Below are 19,155 nucleotides of genomic sequence, written 5' to 3' on the forward strand. Positions count from 1 at the left end.
CAATCCCTTTGGAGCAGCATTACAGGCACAAACACAGTGGTGCCAGATTTACTCCTGAGCTGCAGCAGCAGCATCAGTTAAATGGTTGTTAAACATATCCTCTTTCCTGTGTTAAGGTAAATGGAGCACCCCTGGGACATTTGGTGGGGTAATGATATTCACTGATCAAATTGTAGAAGAGCGTTTGGGGAGCTAGCGGGGTTAGCTTCAGGTTGCCAGGCCAACGCTCTGCTCACCGCTCACCCTTCCTTCACTCCCCTAATTGTGAGTGACATTCAATATTGCGGAAGCCTCTCGCGAGCCTGCAATAGGATTTGCATTGGATTTTGAAAATTGTGAAAGTGGACTCGGAAGCATGGAGGGGAAAGTGGACCTGACGTTGGCGCTTAGTGTCAAAGGGAGGAGCAGAAGCGTGGTGGGCCGTAGAATTTGAATAATCTTCTTAAGGGAGGCTAAATGTGTTAAAACAATGAGCTGAGCTGAGGCTGACCCTCTTGTTGGGCAAGTTCACAGGTCAAGTTAGGCAGAACCTCCCACTTAGGCCTGTCTGTCCGCTCTCTGGTTCTATCTGAAGAGAACATAGGGAGGGATTCCCTCCTCTCATATAAAGATGAAGCACTATATGTGAGGGTTCTCTGATTGATGATTAGGGAGCCAATAGAGCTTCATGACTGACTGACTGAGTTTCAGGTTGGGAGAGGGAGAAAAAAGAAAGCTTAGCTTTTGATCAATAGCCAATATTAAGCTAAGTGCTTTGTTTTATGGCAAGTTGTTCTTCCTCTGAATATTTCACAGCCATAAAGAGCTTACATCCACACCTCATTGTCCCCCCCGCCCTTCTCTTCCATCACCCCTCCCTCCCTCACCCCCCCCCACCCAGTCCGCCAGCCAGTGGAGGCAACATGCACCTAAATTACCACAGGAGGGTAATTAGCTACTCTAAAAAGGAGGCGTCTAGCTTCAGGGGCCCAGAAAGATCTATGCAAGTCAGACGTGTGTGTGTGTGAGTGTATGTGCGTGTGTGCATGCATGCGTGCGTGCGTGCGAGGACAGATACACAGTATGTACTGATTAATTTGAACGTTTAACTTCATTTTTAATACAACAAAAATAATCCCATAATAAATGTGCGCTCTTTGCGGAGGCCTCTTTCAGGGCCCCTAACGGCTCTCCCCTTCTCCATAATATACTAAAACACCCGCTTTCACCTCGCCTCCCTGTCATACTTTATGGATTTCTTCATAAACACGGCCTATACTTCATAAATGTCAACATTTTCGAGTCTATTAACATTACTTCGAAAGCGCTTGATAAAAGAGCAGGGCATGGGTGAAATAATGCACCAATAATACGGAGTAGTGCTGGAGGCTAGAACAGTAGGGGCGGCTCTCCAACGAGCGCTGGCAGACAATGCAGGGGATGTTATCAGCTCTAATAAAAGAACAAATGATCACTTCCAACCGAGGAGGAGAAGGGAGGAGGAGGAGGAGGCAAGGGGAAAAGGAGGGGGAGAGAGCGAAACAGTTGTCGAGTAATTGAGCTGATGAAAAATGAGCTTTGCAGCTAGAAGGGTTTGATCAGCCGAGAGATTGAAGATGAGGGTACTTTTCTTTTCGTTCAGTCAGTGGCCACAGTTTCCTTGGAGGATGTTATACATGGATTTGTGTTGGAGCTGGAATTAGTTGACGTATGTCAAAATATGTTTTAGTTTTTTCCCTCAGTTGAATATCTGAGTCCTAGAAAAAGTAATACGTTACTTTGTTTTGGAAGGTGGTGATTCACAACGGCTTTTTGGACTGACCGTTGTGGTTAATGTCCCAAGCGGGTCTAACTTCTTGTCTCGTCTCTGAACATCATCTGTGTACGTCTATACGGACTCACTCAGACCGTACTCATCTTGCCCAAACGTTGGGGTCAACTGTACAATCTTGAGCTTGACAAACATACCACTCACCTTTCATACCCGATAAGGCCTTACCTGAATGGCATGTCGGTGGTATGCCCCAGAGCCTAGTAGTACACACAGACTCACCAGTACAGGGTCAGGCATTGGCCTAATAATGATTCACCTATGACTAGCCATGGTTCTCATAGATGAGTGACAGGACAAGTACACTGGGTTCAAAACAGATAGTTACACACAGAGATGAACACGCATGCTCACACACAAACATTATGGGACACGTAGGCCCCTAGTGAGAGTGACTGAGCATCCGTACGTCTCTGTCCCTCTGTGAGTCACCAGAGTGGCTGAGGTAACTCTCCTGTCCCAGTAGCTGGCTGGCTAAAATTACAACTACCACACACTGCACTTGGGGGTCTGGTGGATTTAAGTGGAGAACAACAACAGGGTCTCCACCCCCTCCTTACCCTCGTCTTCCCTAAAACAAGCCCATTTAAGGAGACGGATATTTGCCCTGACACATGGTCTCTGCTCTGGACGTGGTCTCTGTGATGAGGACAGTGGTGGAATCAGAGGACGGGGGTTGGGCGTCTGTGTATATTTGTGTGCGCATGGATGAGTATGTGTGTGTATGTGTGAGGCAGTGACGTGCGGTGAGGTTGGTGGCTGGGTAGGCACCGGCTATTATCAAAGCCAGATTTACTCACAAATAAACCTTGGTGAAGTCTAAGTTCACCATACAACAGATAGCTTCAACAACCAGAGTGACATGTTGACATGCTGTTAACAGAAATTTGCACCAAATATAAATACCAATATAGCCAAGATACACAAGCGATAGCCTCCGATGGCGGCATATTTCATTTCATATCTGATAAAATGACACACTGCTCATCTCAGCTCAGCCATAGGCCGATGTAGCATCCACAGTTACAACTGATGGGTGGCGCTATAAAACCACATTTCATCCGAATAATTTGAAACACAAGCTTAGCCTTTCACAATGGATTTACAATTCTTCCAATGTATGGCGCACACAAACCCACACAAACATAATAATATTATTATCTGAAATATTATTACACACATTTAATAAACAAGGTTCTAATTCAATTTCCATATCAACGATCGAAATGACTGAATGCAGTTCAAAATGTCAAAAAGTGTCTCATCAAAACTAAATTCTAGATCGATAAATCAAAACCATTCAAAGGCATGTTGTCTATTCTCATGATTAAACAGTAGCCTAACATGAAATTGCAAAATTGCATTTAACCCTACCTTTACTTGTAAATTAAGTCCATTTGTCTGGTGAACCTCTTGGTGATAGTGCTGTAGAAGTCACAGCAGAACCCCATGGACAGTGTTGTAGAAGTCACAGCAGAACCCCATGGACAGTGTTGTTGAATTCACAGCAGAACCCCATGGACAGTGTTGTAGAAGACACAGCAGAACCCCATGGACAGTGTTGTAGAATTCACAGCAGAACCCCATGGACAGTGTTGTAGAAGTCACAGCAGAACCCCATGGACAGTGTTATAGAAGTCACAGCAGAACCCCATGGACAGTGTTGTTGAAGTCACAGCTGAACCCCATGGACAGTGTTGTAGAAGTCACAGCAGAACCCCATGGACAGTGTTGTAGAAGTCACAGCAGAACCCCATGGACAGTGTTGTTGAAGTCACAGCAGAACCCCATGGACAGTGTTGTAGAATTCACAGCAGAACCCCATGGACAGTGTTGTAGAAGTCACAGCAGAACCCCATGGACAGTGTTGTTGAAGTCACAGCAGAACCCCATGGACAGTGTTGTAGAAGTCACAGCAGAACCCCATGGACAGTGCTATAGAATTCACAGCAGAACCCCATGGACAGTGTTGTAGAAGTCACAGCAGAACCCCATGGACAGTGTTGTAGAAGTCACAGCAGAACCCCATGGACAGTGCTGTAGAAGTCACAGCAGAACCCCATGGACAGTGTTGTAGAAGTCACAGCAGAACCCCATGGACAGTGCTGTAGAAGTCACAGCAGGCCCACGGTCATGTGGGAGACGCATCCCCAAGGCCCCCTTCGGTTCCATTTTCACACTGAAACAAAAAGTAATTCCCATTCCATCCACAAAGTAAAGTAAATGTCCAAAATGTGTAAAAGTCTGGGTAAAAAGTATTAATTGGTAATGACATTTCAGACACGTGGACAGTCCAGTACTCACTGTTCGTCTGCCCGACAGCTAAAATAGTTTGAGGTGAAGTATGGTGTCCATTTCTCAGGTTGTTTTTGCTCGCTAGCATTGAGTTTGTTCAGTTCAAGGAATGCGAGCGACAAATGATGTAAACACGACCTAATGTACACAGCTTACCCCAGTCAATACCCAACATGTTAAGGCAATATGCAGGTGCAACACAGGAGGTTGGTGGCACCTTAATTGTGGAGAACGGGCTCGTGGTAATGACTGGAGCGGAATCACTGGAATGGTATCAAATACATCAACACGTGGTTTATAGGTGTTTGATGCCATTCCATTCTGCTCCGTTCTGGATAAAGATTTGAAATGTCTGAAAAGGAACGCATGAATGCCTTGGCGAGGTTTTGATGCGGTTTCAGCAATTCTTTTGATTTTGTGCATAAAAAACACCCGAATCATTGAGAGAAAAACATTAGATAACAGAAAAGAATGACAATTTTGCATATTATTTTCATTCTTTATTTGGTTTTTCAGAACAGGATCTGATGAGGAGGCATTTGTACAAGGGGTGTGAGGGGGTGGTAGTGGATAGTAGCAGGGCTGGGTGGGACTGAGATGGGGTCATTATTTATCCCCCCCACCATCACACACACACTCCTCCTCTCCCTGCTGTGACCCCATGGAGGCTGAGTGCCCGTGGCAGCAGTCATTTCCAGGAAGAAGAGGCTGTGTTAGGCAGGCAACACTACCCTAGCCCACTCCAGCCCTGCCTCGGCCACGTGGTTTGGGAGGCTGATATTAGCTAATATCGGCCCAGGACATGGGAAGGACTGGATCTGTCACAGTGCATTGGGCTCTCACTGTGTTGGGCCACTGTCACCCTCCTTTCTCTACCCATGACACACACAGAAACAGAAACAGCCCCACACACACACAGGTCTTCATTAATGGGTCCTGCCTTGACAACTGATCCTGATTGGCTATGAACAACTCTTCATGTATTATTGGTGTCTGACTGGCTTGGTTCATGTAAACAAGCCGCGGAAAGGAGGGACAGGATAGCCACCACCATCGCAGGCACACACATATACCACACTCACACATACACCTACACACACTATATGTACAGAGGCATAGACCTCCACATACATATACCACACTCACATACACACCTACACACACTGTATGAACAGAGGCATAGACTTCCACATACATATACCACACACTCACATACACACCTACACACACTGTATGAACAGAGGCATAGACCTCCACACACATATACCACACTCACATACACACCTACACACACTGTATGAACAGAGGCATAGACCTCCACACACATATACCACACTCACATACACACCTACACACACTGTATGAACAGAGGCATAGACCTCCACATCACATACACACCTACACTGTATGAACACATAGACCTCCACACACATATACCACACACTACACACCTACACACACTGTATGAACAGAGACATAGACCTCCACACACATATACCACACTCACATACACACCTACACACACTGTATGAACAGAGGCATAGACTTCCACACACATATACCACACACTCACATACACACCTACACACACTGTATGAACAGAGGCATAGACCTCCACACACATATACCACACTCACACACACACTCACACTGTATGAACACACCTACACACACTGTATGAACAGAGGCATAGACCACCACACACATATACCACACTCACACACACACACACACACACACACACACACACACACACTACACACCTACACACACTGTATGAACAGAGGCATAGACCTCCACACACATATACCACACACACACTCACACACTCACATACACACACACACACTGTATGAACAGAGGCATAGACCTCCACACACATATACCACACTCACACACACACACACTCACACACACACTGTATGAACAGAGGCATAGACCTCCACACACATATATACATACACACTACACACACACACACTCCACACACACACACACACACACACCTACACACACTGTATGAACAGAGGCATAGACCTCCACACACATATACCACACACACTCACACACTCACACACACACCTACACACACTGTATGAACAGAGGCATAGACCTCCACATACATATACCACACTCACACACACACTCACACCTACACACACTGTATGAACAGAGACATAGACCTCCACACACATATACCACACACACTCACATACACACCTACACACACTGTATGAACAGAGGCATAGACCTCCACATACATATACCACACTCACACACACACTCACACCTACACACACTGTATGAACAGAGACATAGACCTCCACACACATATACCTCACACACTCACATACACACCTACACACACTGTATGAACAGAGGCATAGACTTCCACACACATATACCACACACTCACATACACACCTACACACACTGTATGAATAGAGGCATAGACCTCCACACACATATACCACACTCACACACACACACTCACACACACACACACCTACACACACTGTATGAACAGAGGCATAGACCTCCACACACATATACCACACTCACACACACACACACACACCTACACACACTGTATGAACAGAGGCATAGACCTCCACACACATATACCACACTCACACACCTACACACACTGTATGAACAGAGGCATAGACCACACACATATACCACACTCACACACACACACCTACACACACTGTATGAACAGAGGCATAGACCTCCACACACATATACCTCACACACTCACACACACACCTACACACACTGTATGAACAGAGGCATAGACCTCCACACACATATACCTCACACACTCACACACACACTACACACTGTATGAACAGAGGCATAGACCTCCACATACATATACCACACTCACACACACACTCACACCTACACACACTGTATGAACAGAGGCATAGACCTCCACACACATATACCTCACACACTCACATACACACCTACACACACTGTATGAACAGAGGCATAGACCTCCCCACACATGTGCACACACACACTCTAGCCACATGCCCCAGTGCAGTGACCCTTACACGCCCAGCCAGTCACTGGAGATCAGAGATGCTTTCTCTTCTGTAGTGGTTGGCCTTTTTCCCACTCCCCTGGTACAGTCAGTGAAACCATGTCTAGTGTTTGTTATTGGCTTAGAGAAGTGAACACAATTACTGATCTCCATTTCTATTTACTTATTAACTCCATTGAATTGAATAGAAAGTTCAGTGGATGAATATTAGGGGGAAAAAGGAAAATGAATACACATATTTATCTGTCAGGACTCAGGATGTATGGATGTGATTTGACAGATTCATTTAAGGGCTTTAATGTCTGTAGGAGTGAGTGAATATGCAGGTGTGTGTGTGCGTGTGCGTGTGTGTGTGTGTGTGTTTTTTCACTATAGTTGCTAGTTACCATAGTAATAGACTGGTCATACATTGTGCGTGTGTGAGAGTCTATGTACTCTTAGCTTTGTCAATGTTGATCAGTCTAAAGGAGGACATTAGGGAATAGACCAGCCATGTCACAAAAGATGTTTGATTAATGCTACGTAACAATGTCAAAGCCAGAGATGCATATTAAAACCCTCAATCCATTTTTACTATCCAATCACAAACACTGTTCCAAATATTGTTTTTCTTTGGTATGAAATTCCACGAGAATATTGTCCCCTTTTTTAGCATTGTAAAATGGGAGTGGCTCTGTTTTATTGTGTGGTATAAATAGCAGAGTAACAAAGGCATACATAAAAAGAAAGACGGCCAAGCTGTCCAGTCCCATCACTGTCTGAGGAATGGGAGATGTATGACCAGTCTATTACTATGGTAACTAGCAACTATATTCAGTGATGCCCGGGTGTGTTTATTCCCCCTGCAGAGACGAGTGGGCATAGCTGACAGGACTGGAGTGAACAGACACACAGACACAGACAGACAGACACACACAGACACACACAGACACACACACAGACACACACGCAGACACACACGCAGACACACACGCAGACACACGCAGACACACGCAGACACAGACAGACAGACAGACAGACAGACAGACAGACAGACAGACAGACAGACAGACAGACAGACGAAAAATGCTCCTTCTGAAGGTTAGAGTTTGGTAGACAGGTGCACACTCACTACAAGGTGGGTGCCAACATACAGTATAGTATCTATATGGTTAAAAAATAAACACAAACCAACCTGGCTTAGCGTACATAGTTCCACACAGCACAATGCAGGCAGGCTACTTGAGTAGTACAATCTAGTCTAATAAAGGTTAACAGCCACAACACAGAACAGCCCAGCACTAGCCTACACACTGTGAATGTAGCTAATACACTGTATATAAGCACACAGGAAGACAGGACAGCAGACAGAGTTGAATAGAGGTGCTGACAGAGAGATATAGGGATACATCATACATAAGCAGAAAGAGCACAGTAGTAGTGTGCCCTAGTAACAAGAATCATCACCTTGAGGTTAATATACTGCTTAGTGTGTGAGTTCCAGAAAACCACAACTGACTTTAGACCGCTGTTTGTTTTATAGACTGTATATTTTGGTGGTATTGGTTATTTCTAGACTTTCTATGACTGTGTTGCTGCTATATTTAATTTTATATTTTTACTATATTCAAAGTGACAGTAAGTGCTTCTGGTGGAAAATGATTGTTAGGTTGTCGTCATCATACGACGGTGGATGAGCATCGCAGTTTTGTCTTCATTTATTAAGGTGATTTATTGATGGCACAGGGAAAAGTTAGCATTTATGTCCCATTTACTTCTGGACACTCACCTTTTCATGAATTTCGCATTGAGGTGGTGGGTACGGTACAAAGCCACGGTAACTTTTAACCTGGGTCACTAATTTTTCAACCGCCATTGACATTTGAGTACACTTTACAGAGGTGTTGTGGATGAATTATAGACAGTTTCCTGTTTTAAGCAAGCGCTGCTTTACTGTGGACATATAGCCATGTTCGTCTTTTTCCAGATGTATTATTGATATGGTTGAATTTATTATGTAAGTATCTGTCACATACTATAGAATGTTAGTGGGGTTTTGGGGCTTTTAGTGGGAAAGAGAAAAGTACAAATATAGTACTTTATGTTTTTTTTTATACAGTAATTGTTTGATTTTTAAGTTGAAACTTCGTAGTTCAATGTTTTATTCTATATATTATCAACAGCTTAAATAAAAAAATAACTAGAATTTGATATACTAAATAGTATATCTAGTGGATACAGTATCTATTCAATTAAATATTCAGTCAAATGTATACTATAAAGGCAAGAAGGATAGAGGAACAAGTTTGACACTTTATTTTCAAAATAGAAACCGAAATTGACCTGAAGAATTTAATCAGATCCTGAATTTGTAACTGCAAGAAATATTGATACAGCATTTTGAACATAAAAACCATTCAAATTATTTCCAGAAAATGATTTCCTTTCCGACATTCCATTGACCTTAATTAATCCTTCACTTGTATGGGATTTATTTTTTATCGTTAACATTTTGTTGTTGACCATAACACATCTGAGAGGAGGTAGAATATATCTGGCAGGAACACACTGTATAAAGTGTAGGCCAACAGTGAGAATGCTTAGCCACATTCCCCTACGACCACAGCCTTTTCCATGCAGTCATACTGCCATCTCTTGAAAGGAAAGGGAACTACCACAACCAATCCTCACTGGGACATTCTCTCTCCCTGTTTGTCTTTTATTCCTCTTGCCTGTATTTGTATTGATGTCTACTGTACTGCAGGTTGTCCACTCGCTTTAAGCAGAGGTCCTTTAGTGCAACCTTGGTGTGGCTGGACCCTATCTGCCTCAGTAAATGATGGCTGGACAAGGCGATGCGGTAGGACTGGCCTCTGCCTCTCCAGACCAGCGCCTTTACCAATGAGACAGCCTCACGTGTCACCACAAGTCATGGGGGAGACAGAGTGGACATCACTCACTGTGTCATCCCCCCCCCGCCCCACACACACACACTCGCACACACACACTAATACACAACAACAACACACATAAATGACATACATAGAACTGACTGATATTGACCAAATAAGATCATCCAAGTGATTTTCCAGATATAAGATGACATTTGAGTCTTGATTTCAGGTGCGCAGGTTAGGAGTTGACCAATCTAGTCTTTTATTTTGACTGTGAATAAAAGGTAAATAAATCTTGCATGGGCCACTCTGTAAAAGACAGAAACAATGTATGACTGAAAGAGGTGGTCACAGCTGGAAAGGGAGAATGAACGGGGGTTGAGGGTTGCAGTTTCAACATCATTCAATCAGACAAACATGCCCCTCAGCTGAAACAGCGAAACCCTTCCGATTCTCTCGAATTAGGGAGATTAGTGGGAAAGCGCATAATGCGGGATGATGGAATTTGTCATAATTTGCATTGTCCTGGAATGATCCTGTTTGATAGAGCGACGCATCGAGGAGCTTGTCATGTCCCACGGGCAGGTCATAGAAGAAGCTTGGCAGAAATGATTTTTGAGATATGTGCATCAGTCGTAAAAGCCTCACAACCAATTTGTCAAAAAAATCTGAGGTCGGGACAGTTGAAGGCACCAGGGCATTTTGCTTTAACGCAAAAAGAAAACATGCTCTTCTATCACTTCAGCACACAACTCTGATGGTCTGGGCTACCACACTCTTCATTAACATGTACCTTTTATCAGTTTGACTTTTTATATTTCACAAGATTTTTAAATTTTGATTTTATTTTTAAGTAAATTTAAGATAAAACACAGCAATACGTCAATTCTAATATATTTATTTTTGTCAACCAAAATTTTCAAATTCTAAAATTCTAAATTATTTATTTATTTGCTCCTGTGTTGTGGCGTGTGGATGTGCGTGAGGAGGGTGTCTCCCACAATAACATAAAGCAGTCCCTTCTGACCTTGATAATACTCCACAACGAAGGCTACAGACAGACGAGTAATCAGCATAAAGTTGACCAGAGCCGACGTGACAGTGTTACTTCTCCACCCGGGCATCTCTGGAACGGGCATGTCGAGGGCAGACAGGCAGGCAGAATGGAAACGGCATAGTGAAAGTGAGAGAGGGGCCAATGTCACGTTTTGTCTTTATAGTGTCTTTTCACGATTCCTGATTATTTTCTTTCTCAAATATTTGTTCTGGTAATAACTATTCTATTCTGAACATATGTCTGTAGGTCTTTTTTGTCTCCATATGCAATTCTGGACCAGGGAGGATGCTTGAGAGTTCCCCCATGTTTGCCTTTGTGAGTTTCGTTCGGGCTATTTATGTCGCCGTTTAAGTAACACTGATGTTGTGTGACAGTTGAGCATACAAGGGTTAGGCTCAAACTAGAGCACAAACTGAAAAAAGGGACATGGAGGATTAATAAAATGAGGAAATTTAAAAAAATACAATTTAGTTTTCTTTCAGAAGAAGCCTTAATTAAGAGAGACTAAGATGGTGAAAGATACAAGAGAAGGGGAGAAAGGTTTTGGTTCTCCTGAACATGTTATATTTCTATAAATGAGGTGTCAGAAGCCCCAGAATCTCCTCAGGGCGTAGCACAACATGAGCCCATCTCTTATCATTTCTTATTCGGAGACGTGATGCGCTTTGAATGCACTAATGCTGAAAGAGCCCCACAGACTTGAAGCCAGTTGAAGATGGAATCACAGCACACAGACCTGACAAACTGACATTCACCGTGGAAGGATTAAACAGTTATTCCGTATCAAATCCAAAAAGCAGAAATAATATATGCACTTAAATGCGTGGAATAAACTTCTTCCTTGATTCGCACATTTACAACTATTTGCCAACCTTTAAATATTCAAGAAATAAAAAATACAGGAAAGAGATGAAGAGTTTTGTGGCATGAAATAAGCATGTTCCTTTAGAGACTATGAGATTGTGAGATAGAAGGGCGATTCGTTCTAATACAGTTTGATAGGTGTTATGACATGCCTTGCTCCAGTGTTCTAGTGATTGAGTCATTCAATATCCCCCCCTGCCTTCAGTCCAAAGTACTACATTTACCCATTTACTGTGGGCCCACTGTTAACAATGCTTCAAAGATTCAGAAGCAAACATAATTCTGTTACCAATTTCCACTCCCATTATGCTGTATTTAGTCATACACTGTTTACCCCTTTCATTTTGTGTTACGCGTTTCCTTGCTTGCGTTAGCCAAAAGTTACAGCATATTCATTTGATTCATTTTGTACATTTGTATTATCATTCCCTTGGTTAAATTACGCACGAGGGCTCAATGGGAGATGTGAATGAGCATATCTGATAAGCAGGCCATGGAGCTGTTCCCCCTCACCCTGTCCTTGGACCAGTGAGAAAACCTGACTGTTTGTCAATACCAGGTCACTTTACCTGCACTGGCCCAGTCTGGTTGGTCTATACCCAGCCCTGCTAATGACACAGAGTCAGACAGTCATTCAGCAGAATTGAGCCCAATGAGTTACTTTACAACACCAATGTAAATATAGCCTAGCACCCTAGCCTGTTCACGCCTTGGAGGTTTCTAACTAAAACGACAATTAAGAAGGCCTCAGACACGCTAGGCGTGTTACAAGAAGCAGTGAAGGCTTGAGAGCGGATGGATTCATCCATGCAACCGGTTCTAGTGTTCCAGTGTTCCAGCATTTGCATACGTGTTACTGTCTGGATCCTTGGGGCTCAGTGACCTTTTGACACATCATTGGGTTTCTGAAAAATGATGGTGTTTAAGCCATGAAATAAAGGTTGATAAAGCATGAAGCCAAAACACAGATTCAATTAATGCTAAGCAGGCAGCGTGTGTCGTGGCGGCCTCCGACGTCTCACAGAGAGGATGTTTGTGTAGCTTGTAGGGAAAATAAGGTCTGAGACACATTTAGTGTTAAGCCAGACTAATAGATTTTGTAACCCTGAGGTACAATATTCAAAACTCGGCTTGCGCGATAACTAAATATGCATTTTCAGTAAGACAGGACACAATTGAAATATCAGATTGAAAAACATAAGCTAGGTTGTACCTTTACCCGTTTAGGGTCAGGATATTTGCAATTGCAGTGTGAGGGAGTGGAGGCTTGGTATACCATTCACCACGAACACACCTTACTATTGATTTAACTGTGAAATATTTAATACCGCGTGTCCTTTTCTCACTGGGCCATTTAGACTCCTAAGGTTACCGTTTGAAAAATACTTGACTTGTTTATAGGAAGTTTAATGTAATATGCTATTGTTTGACCCTTATGAATATTAACAGTCTCATCTCTGGCCTATTAAAAATGCATGTGGCATTGTGCTTGTTGATCACGTTTAGGACGCCCATGCAAATTGGACTGTCTTCCCTGTCAGTGCAGGAGATAAATAATGTAGCTGTGTTGTATATTCAGGGACACACCATTGACAGTCAATTAACAAGTTTGATTGGTGTGTGAACTCATTCTTTTGAACTGTTAATTTTATGTAAATAGTATTCGTTTCCCTTTTGCCTCCACTCTCAAGCCGATCCCTCGTTAACCCCCCCCCCCACCATGCGCCAGTAGTAACCTGAGCTGGAGCTTTAATAATTGATCATCACACACCTGCTTGGTGGAAGCTATGGGGAGTTTGTCTTTAACAGTCAAGGGGGCATGCGCTGGCCTCTTGATATTCAAATCAACAAATGGTAGTCCTCCTTTTTTGGAAGTCAAAATGGGGAGCTCTTTTTATGGCTTGTTACGAGGTCCTCGCCACCCGTCTGACTTTATCAAGGCTCCTCAGATGGAGGAGATATGATGGCCCTTGATGGCTCATAAATGGAATGCCAATGACGATTTGTTGTTGACGTCGCCAACAACTCAGGCTTTTATGTTACGCTGCAGACCAGACATAGAGGTATGGTTCGCGCTTCCACAGATAGTGCTCGCAGGTAAATGATCAGGTGGTTGATCCGACCGTTTGAAAGACGGGAGGCCTCCATCCCCCTCCCCTCCTCTCCTCCCGTGCGTCCTCTCTCTCATCTCCTCCTCTGTCGCGGTAATTTGGAGCAGCAGAGGCAGATGCTGAAGATTCATCAAAGTTGACAAGTGAACCCAGGAGCTAGGAATCATGGGAAACCCATATGGAAATGGCTGTGGCCATATCCCCCTCTAGCAAAGAGCTTTATGTTGTTCTGTTATTATCAAATCAAATTCTACAAACTGCTGATTTTGTCATGGTGAAGAAAAACCTTTGTGTGTGCTGCAGGAGCATTTCAAAGCGGCATTACACTGCCCTTGAATGTCCAGTAGTAATAATGTCCACTATGGTGCATCGATGTGTACTGAAAGTACAGTGTAACTCAAAACATATGCACCATGTTATCCTGCGTTCATCCCATAGCTTTGCAATGCTTCTTATCTGCATATATTGCTCATTGGAAATTTGATTAGGTAATAAAGGCTACTTTTATGTCAACGCAATTTCCCCTGTCTCATTGATGTGGACTCGATATCTCAGATAAGCCTAGTAGGTGATTGGACTGTAACGCCTAGAACCTTAGGGCGGTGGGGGTTAGACAATTGGCCTCATTTGCTACTAACAAAGTGAGCAAGGGTACTGACTCAGTGGAGGTGAAGAGGGGGTTGGGGCGAAGTGCTAAGCCTTCAGTAATACCACTGGTCCACACTTGGTAACCCTTGTAATCTGGGGGAGAAATACGATACCCATGTATGTACGTATGGTAATCGGTTAAGGACCCTGCTCTCACACCATGTATCAATTGATTTTGGTCTCCTTGATCCCTCCGGAGGTCAGCGTCTTCACAGACCCTAAAGGTCTCTGCTTAGACCACCAATTAACACCCTGTCACCAGCGGCTGTTTGCATTGACTAGGAAGTGGCACGGTGGCCACACTTTTGATATCCTAATGTAGCAAGGTGATGGGTGTCCAGAGACCTGACCTCTCCACTGGTCTCATTGGTCCCCACGCATCCTTCTGCATTAATCGCATGGATTTCTTCGAGCTTAAATTATTGAGCTTAGGAACTTTGTCGTCTAACAGGCCGTTTATCTGGGAATCTCAGCGTATTATCGCGTGGCTAATTATGCTCATGAATAAGACAACACAGACAGACCCCCGTTTGAACGGATCTGCTCTCACCCATGCTAAGGCACCTGCTTATCTTCCTGCTGGGAAATGTGTATTATTGGTGATATGATACATTGTGAAAAAAAGATGGAACTTAGCTGATGCGCTTATCAAACAGGCTGATAATTGATGTTCATTTCGGACGTTACACCTCACTGATGTCTGCACTGTGTTACTTTGACAGGACTCAGGTAGAGTTGAGTTAGTTCGGAAATGAACGGCACTTCTTTGCAGGTCGAACACGTTTTTGTTTGTCTGTTTGCACGTTCAAGTTGTGTCAGGTCTGTGTTTGCAGTTTGCACTCTATAGCTTTACAAAATAGTATATTTTTTCCATTGTAGTCCTCCATGAGGTGTGTATATGTTTGGCAATTAAATAAATAAGTTAGCCTCAATTCTATATCGAACAGCCCAACGTCTTCACCAGCCATTTGTCCGCTTGAGAGAATGACTGCATTTATCATCTTTGACCAGTAGCCAGTTCTGTGGGAGTGTGTAATTGAGTTTCAAGCGATGGATTGAGTTTGAGGAGAGATTTATCCTCTGAAACCAGGAGTGTGTACATAGGCCACATGGCCAAGCAGAAGCACAGCCATTCTATAGGGCAACTGAGAGGGAAAACATTAACCCCTGGAAAGAGCTTTGGTTGACCGCTGCCAGGATGAGACTGATGTCAGGGGGTATGAGACTGATGTCAGGGTGTATGAGACTGATGTCAGGGTGTATGAGACTGATGTCAGGGTGTATGAGACTGATGTCAGGGTGAATGAGACTGATGTCAGGGTGAATGAGACTGATGTCCGGGTGAATGAGACTGATGTCCGGGTGAATGAGACTGATGTCCGGGTGAATGAGACTGATGTCCGGGTGAATGAGACTGATGTCAGGGTGAATGAGACTGATGTCAGGGTGAATGAGACTGATGTCAGGGTGATGTGATGTCGGGTGAATGAGACTGATCAGGGTGAATGAGACTGATGTCAGGGTGAATGAGACTGATGTCAGGGTGAATGAGACTGATGTCAGGGTGAATGAGACTGATGTCAGGGTGAATGAGACTGATGTCGGATGAATGAGACTGATGTCGGGTGAATGAGACTGATGTCAGGGTGAATGAGACTGATGTCAGGGTGAATGAGACTGATGTCAGGGTGAATGAGACTGATGTCAATGAGACTGATGAGGGTGAATGAGACTGATGTCGGGTGAATGAGACTGATGTCCGGGTGAATGAGACTGATGTCAGGGTGAATGAGACTGATGTCAGGGTGAATGAGACTGATGTCAGGGTGAATGAGACTGATGTCAGGGTGTATGAGACTGATGTCAGGGTGAATGAGACTGATGTCCGGGTGAATGAGACTGATGTCAGGGTGAATGAGACTGATGTCAGGGTGAATGAGACTGATGTCAGGGTGAATGAGACTGATGTCAGGGTGAATGAGACTGATGTCAGGGTGAATGAGACTGATGTCAGGGTGTATGACTGACTGACTGATGTCAGGGTGAATGAGACTGATGTCAGGGTGAATGAGACTGATGTCAGGGTGAATGGACTGTGAATGAGACTGATGTCAGGGTGATGAGACTGATGTCAGGGTGAATGGGTGAATGAGACTGATGTCAGGGTGTATGAGACTGATGTCCGGGTGAATGAGACTGATGTCGGGTGAATGAGACTGATGTCAGGGTGAATGAGACTGATGTCAGGGTGAATGAGACTGATGTCAGGGTGTATGAGACTGATGTCCGGGTGAATGAGACTGATGTCAGGGTGAATGAGACTGATGTCAGGGTGTATGAGACTGATGTCCGGGTGAATGAGACTGATGTCAGGGTGAACGGAGCTGAACAACCATCCTGTATGAGTATAAGTTCCTGTTTAATCACATATATGGCTCAATTCCATAGGAAGAACCAGGGGGAACCAGAATGAAAGTGAACTAGTGAGAACTAGTGAGATGCAGGAGGACCAGAATGAAAGTGAACTAGTGAGAACTAGTGAGAACCATGAGGAACCAGAATGAAAGTGAACTAGGGAGAACCAGGAGGAACCAGAATGAAAGTGAACCAGGGGGAACCAGAATGAAAGTGAACTAGGGAGAACCAGGAAGAACCAGAATGAAAGTGAACTAGGGAGAACCAGGCACAGGGTTCCATAGTTACACCATGAAATAGGCTAGCATCAGCTTAACTAACGTGTGATTGTGTGGTACCTTTGCCCCTTTACAGGTGGATGAGGCAGTGTTCTGTGCAGGCCAGATCGCCCTGGTGCCTTGTACCATGCAGCTGGTGAGGGCTGGAGCAAGGACCCAGGCCTGCCTGTCCTTCAGCCACATAGAGAAGGTTCTGGAAGCAGTGATCAGCAGCCTTACCCTGGGCCATGTGCTGCAGGCCCACTGCTATGCCACCCGCAGCCAAGACATCCCTGTTATCAGAGCAGTCTGGGACAGCAAGCTGAGGGCCGCACAAGAGAAGGTGAGCTATTTTATCAACTATTTGTCCTTTGTATAAATCCTATGTATATTTCCTTTTGTGAATATGATCAATAGCATAAATAAATGGAATTAACCTCTACTCACACAGAGTAGGCAAAAAAACAGCATCTGTGTGTGCTTCCATCTCCATTTGAATAAGGGAGAAAATGTGATAGGCATATTAGACATGCAGCCTTGAATTCTCTATCAGAATTTAATGGGCAAAAAGTGGAATTTCCAAATGAGCCAAAGTCCCACCCGCTCTCCCCCTTCAGAGACCCAGAGCTCTGTTGCTGATATTTACCAGTGAGTGTGCTCATGAAAAGTTGATGATGTGGGAAACACTGGTGTCTTTGATAATATGGAGCTTGGCACAGAAGCAGATGTCTTCCGTTAGAACCTCCCTAATCCTTTATCCCCCCTTTTGGAGTTAGGCTGAACTCTCTGAGCAGCTTATCCCCCTCCAGTCCATGCCCCCGCCCCAAACCCCTCTACCCTGCCACAGACCCTCATCCACATGGCTAATAAGGGCACCAGGCTCCCCAGCCAGGCCTGCTCCTCCCGCGGTAATCTGCCAGCCCTGGGGAATAAGGGAGCAGGGGAGAAGGGAAGAGCCCACCTCCAACATGTGTCTCAGACTCTGTGGTGAGAAGTGCAGAGTGGGGACTCACTAAAAGTGCAAATCAGGGTCTTTCTAAAATGTGCAGAGTGGGGACTCACTAAAAGTGCAAATCAGGGTCTTTCTAAAATGTGCAGAGTGGGGACTCACTAAAAGGGCAGAATGGGGACTCACTAAAAGGGCAGAATGGGGACTCACTAAAAGGGCAGAATGGGGACTCACTAAAAGGGCAGAATGGGGACTCACTAAAAGGGCAGAATGGGGACTCACTAAAAGGGCAGAATGGGGAACTGGGGACTCACTAAAAGGGCAGAATGGGGACTCACTAAAAGGGCAGAATGGGGACTCACTAAAAGGGCAGAATGGGGACTCACTAAAAGGGCAGAATGGGGACTCACTAAAAGGGCAGAATGGGGAACTAAAAGGGCAGAACTCACTAAAAGGGCAGAACGGGGACTCACTAAAAGGGCAGAATGGGGAATGGGGACTCACTAAAAGGGCAGAATGGGGACTCACTAAAAGGGCAGAATGGGGACTCACTAAAAGGGCAGAATGGGGACTCACTAAAAGGGCAGAATGGGGACTCGCTCACTTGCAGGACTTGCCTTCATGATGGGGATAGCAGACTAGATACCCTTTTAAAGCTTACACTGAGTGGACAAAACATTAGCCTGCTCTTTACATGACACAGACTGACCAGGTAAAAGCTATGATCCCTTATTGATGTCACTTGTTAAATCCACTTGAATCAGGTTAAAGGATTTTTAAGCCTTGAGACAATAGAGACATGGATTGTGTATGTGTGCCATTCA

General features: G+C 44.3%; 1 protein-coding gene across 3 annotated transcripts in view; it reads left to right on the top strand.

The window, feature by feature from the left end:
• Nucleotides 1-19,155, top strand: part of dph6 (diphthamine biosynthesis 6) — an 87,901-nt gene that overhangs the window by 47,081 nt on the left and 21,665 nt on the right. For all 3 annotated transcript variants that reach the window (XM_042329982.1, XM_042329981.1, XM_024437092.2), the window contains exon 13: nt 17,480-17,725. In XM_042329982.1, coding sequence (XP_042185916.1) covers nt 17,480-17,725 — 246 coding nt within the window. The remainder of the gene's footprint in view (nt 1-17,479; nt 17,726-19,155) is intronic.

The sequence above is a fragment of the Oncorhynchus tshawytscha genome, linkage group LG11 (genome assembly GCF_018296145.1).
Source record: "Oncorhynchus tshawytscha isolate Ot180627B linkage group LG11, Otsh_v2.0, whole genome shotgun sequence".
In the NCBI taxonomy this organism is placed as follows: domain Eukaryota; kingdom Metazoa; phylum Chordata; class Actinopteri; order Salmoniformes; family Salmonidae; genus Oncorhynchus; species Oncorhynchus tshawytscha.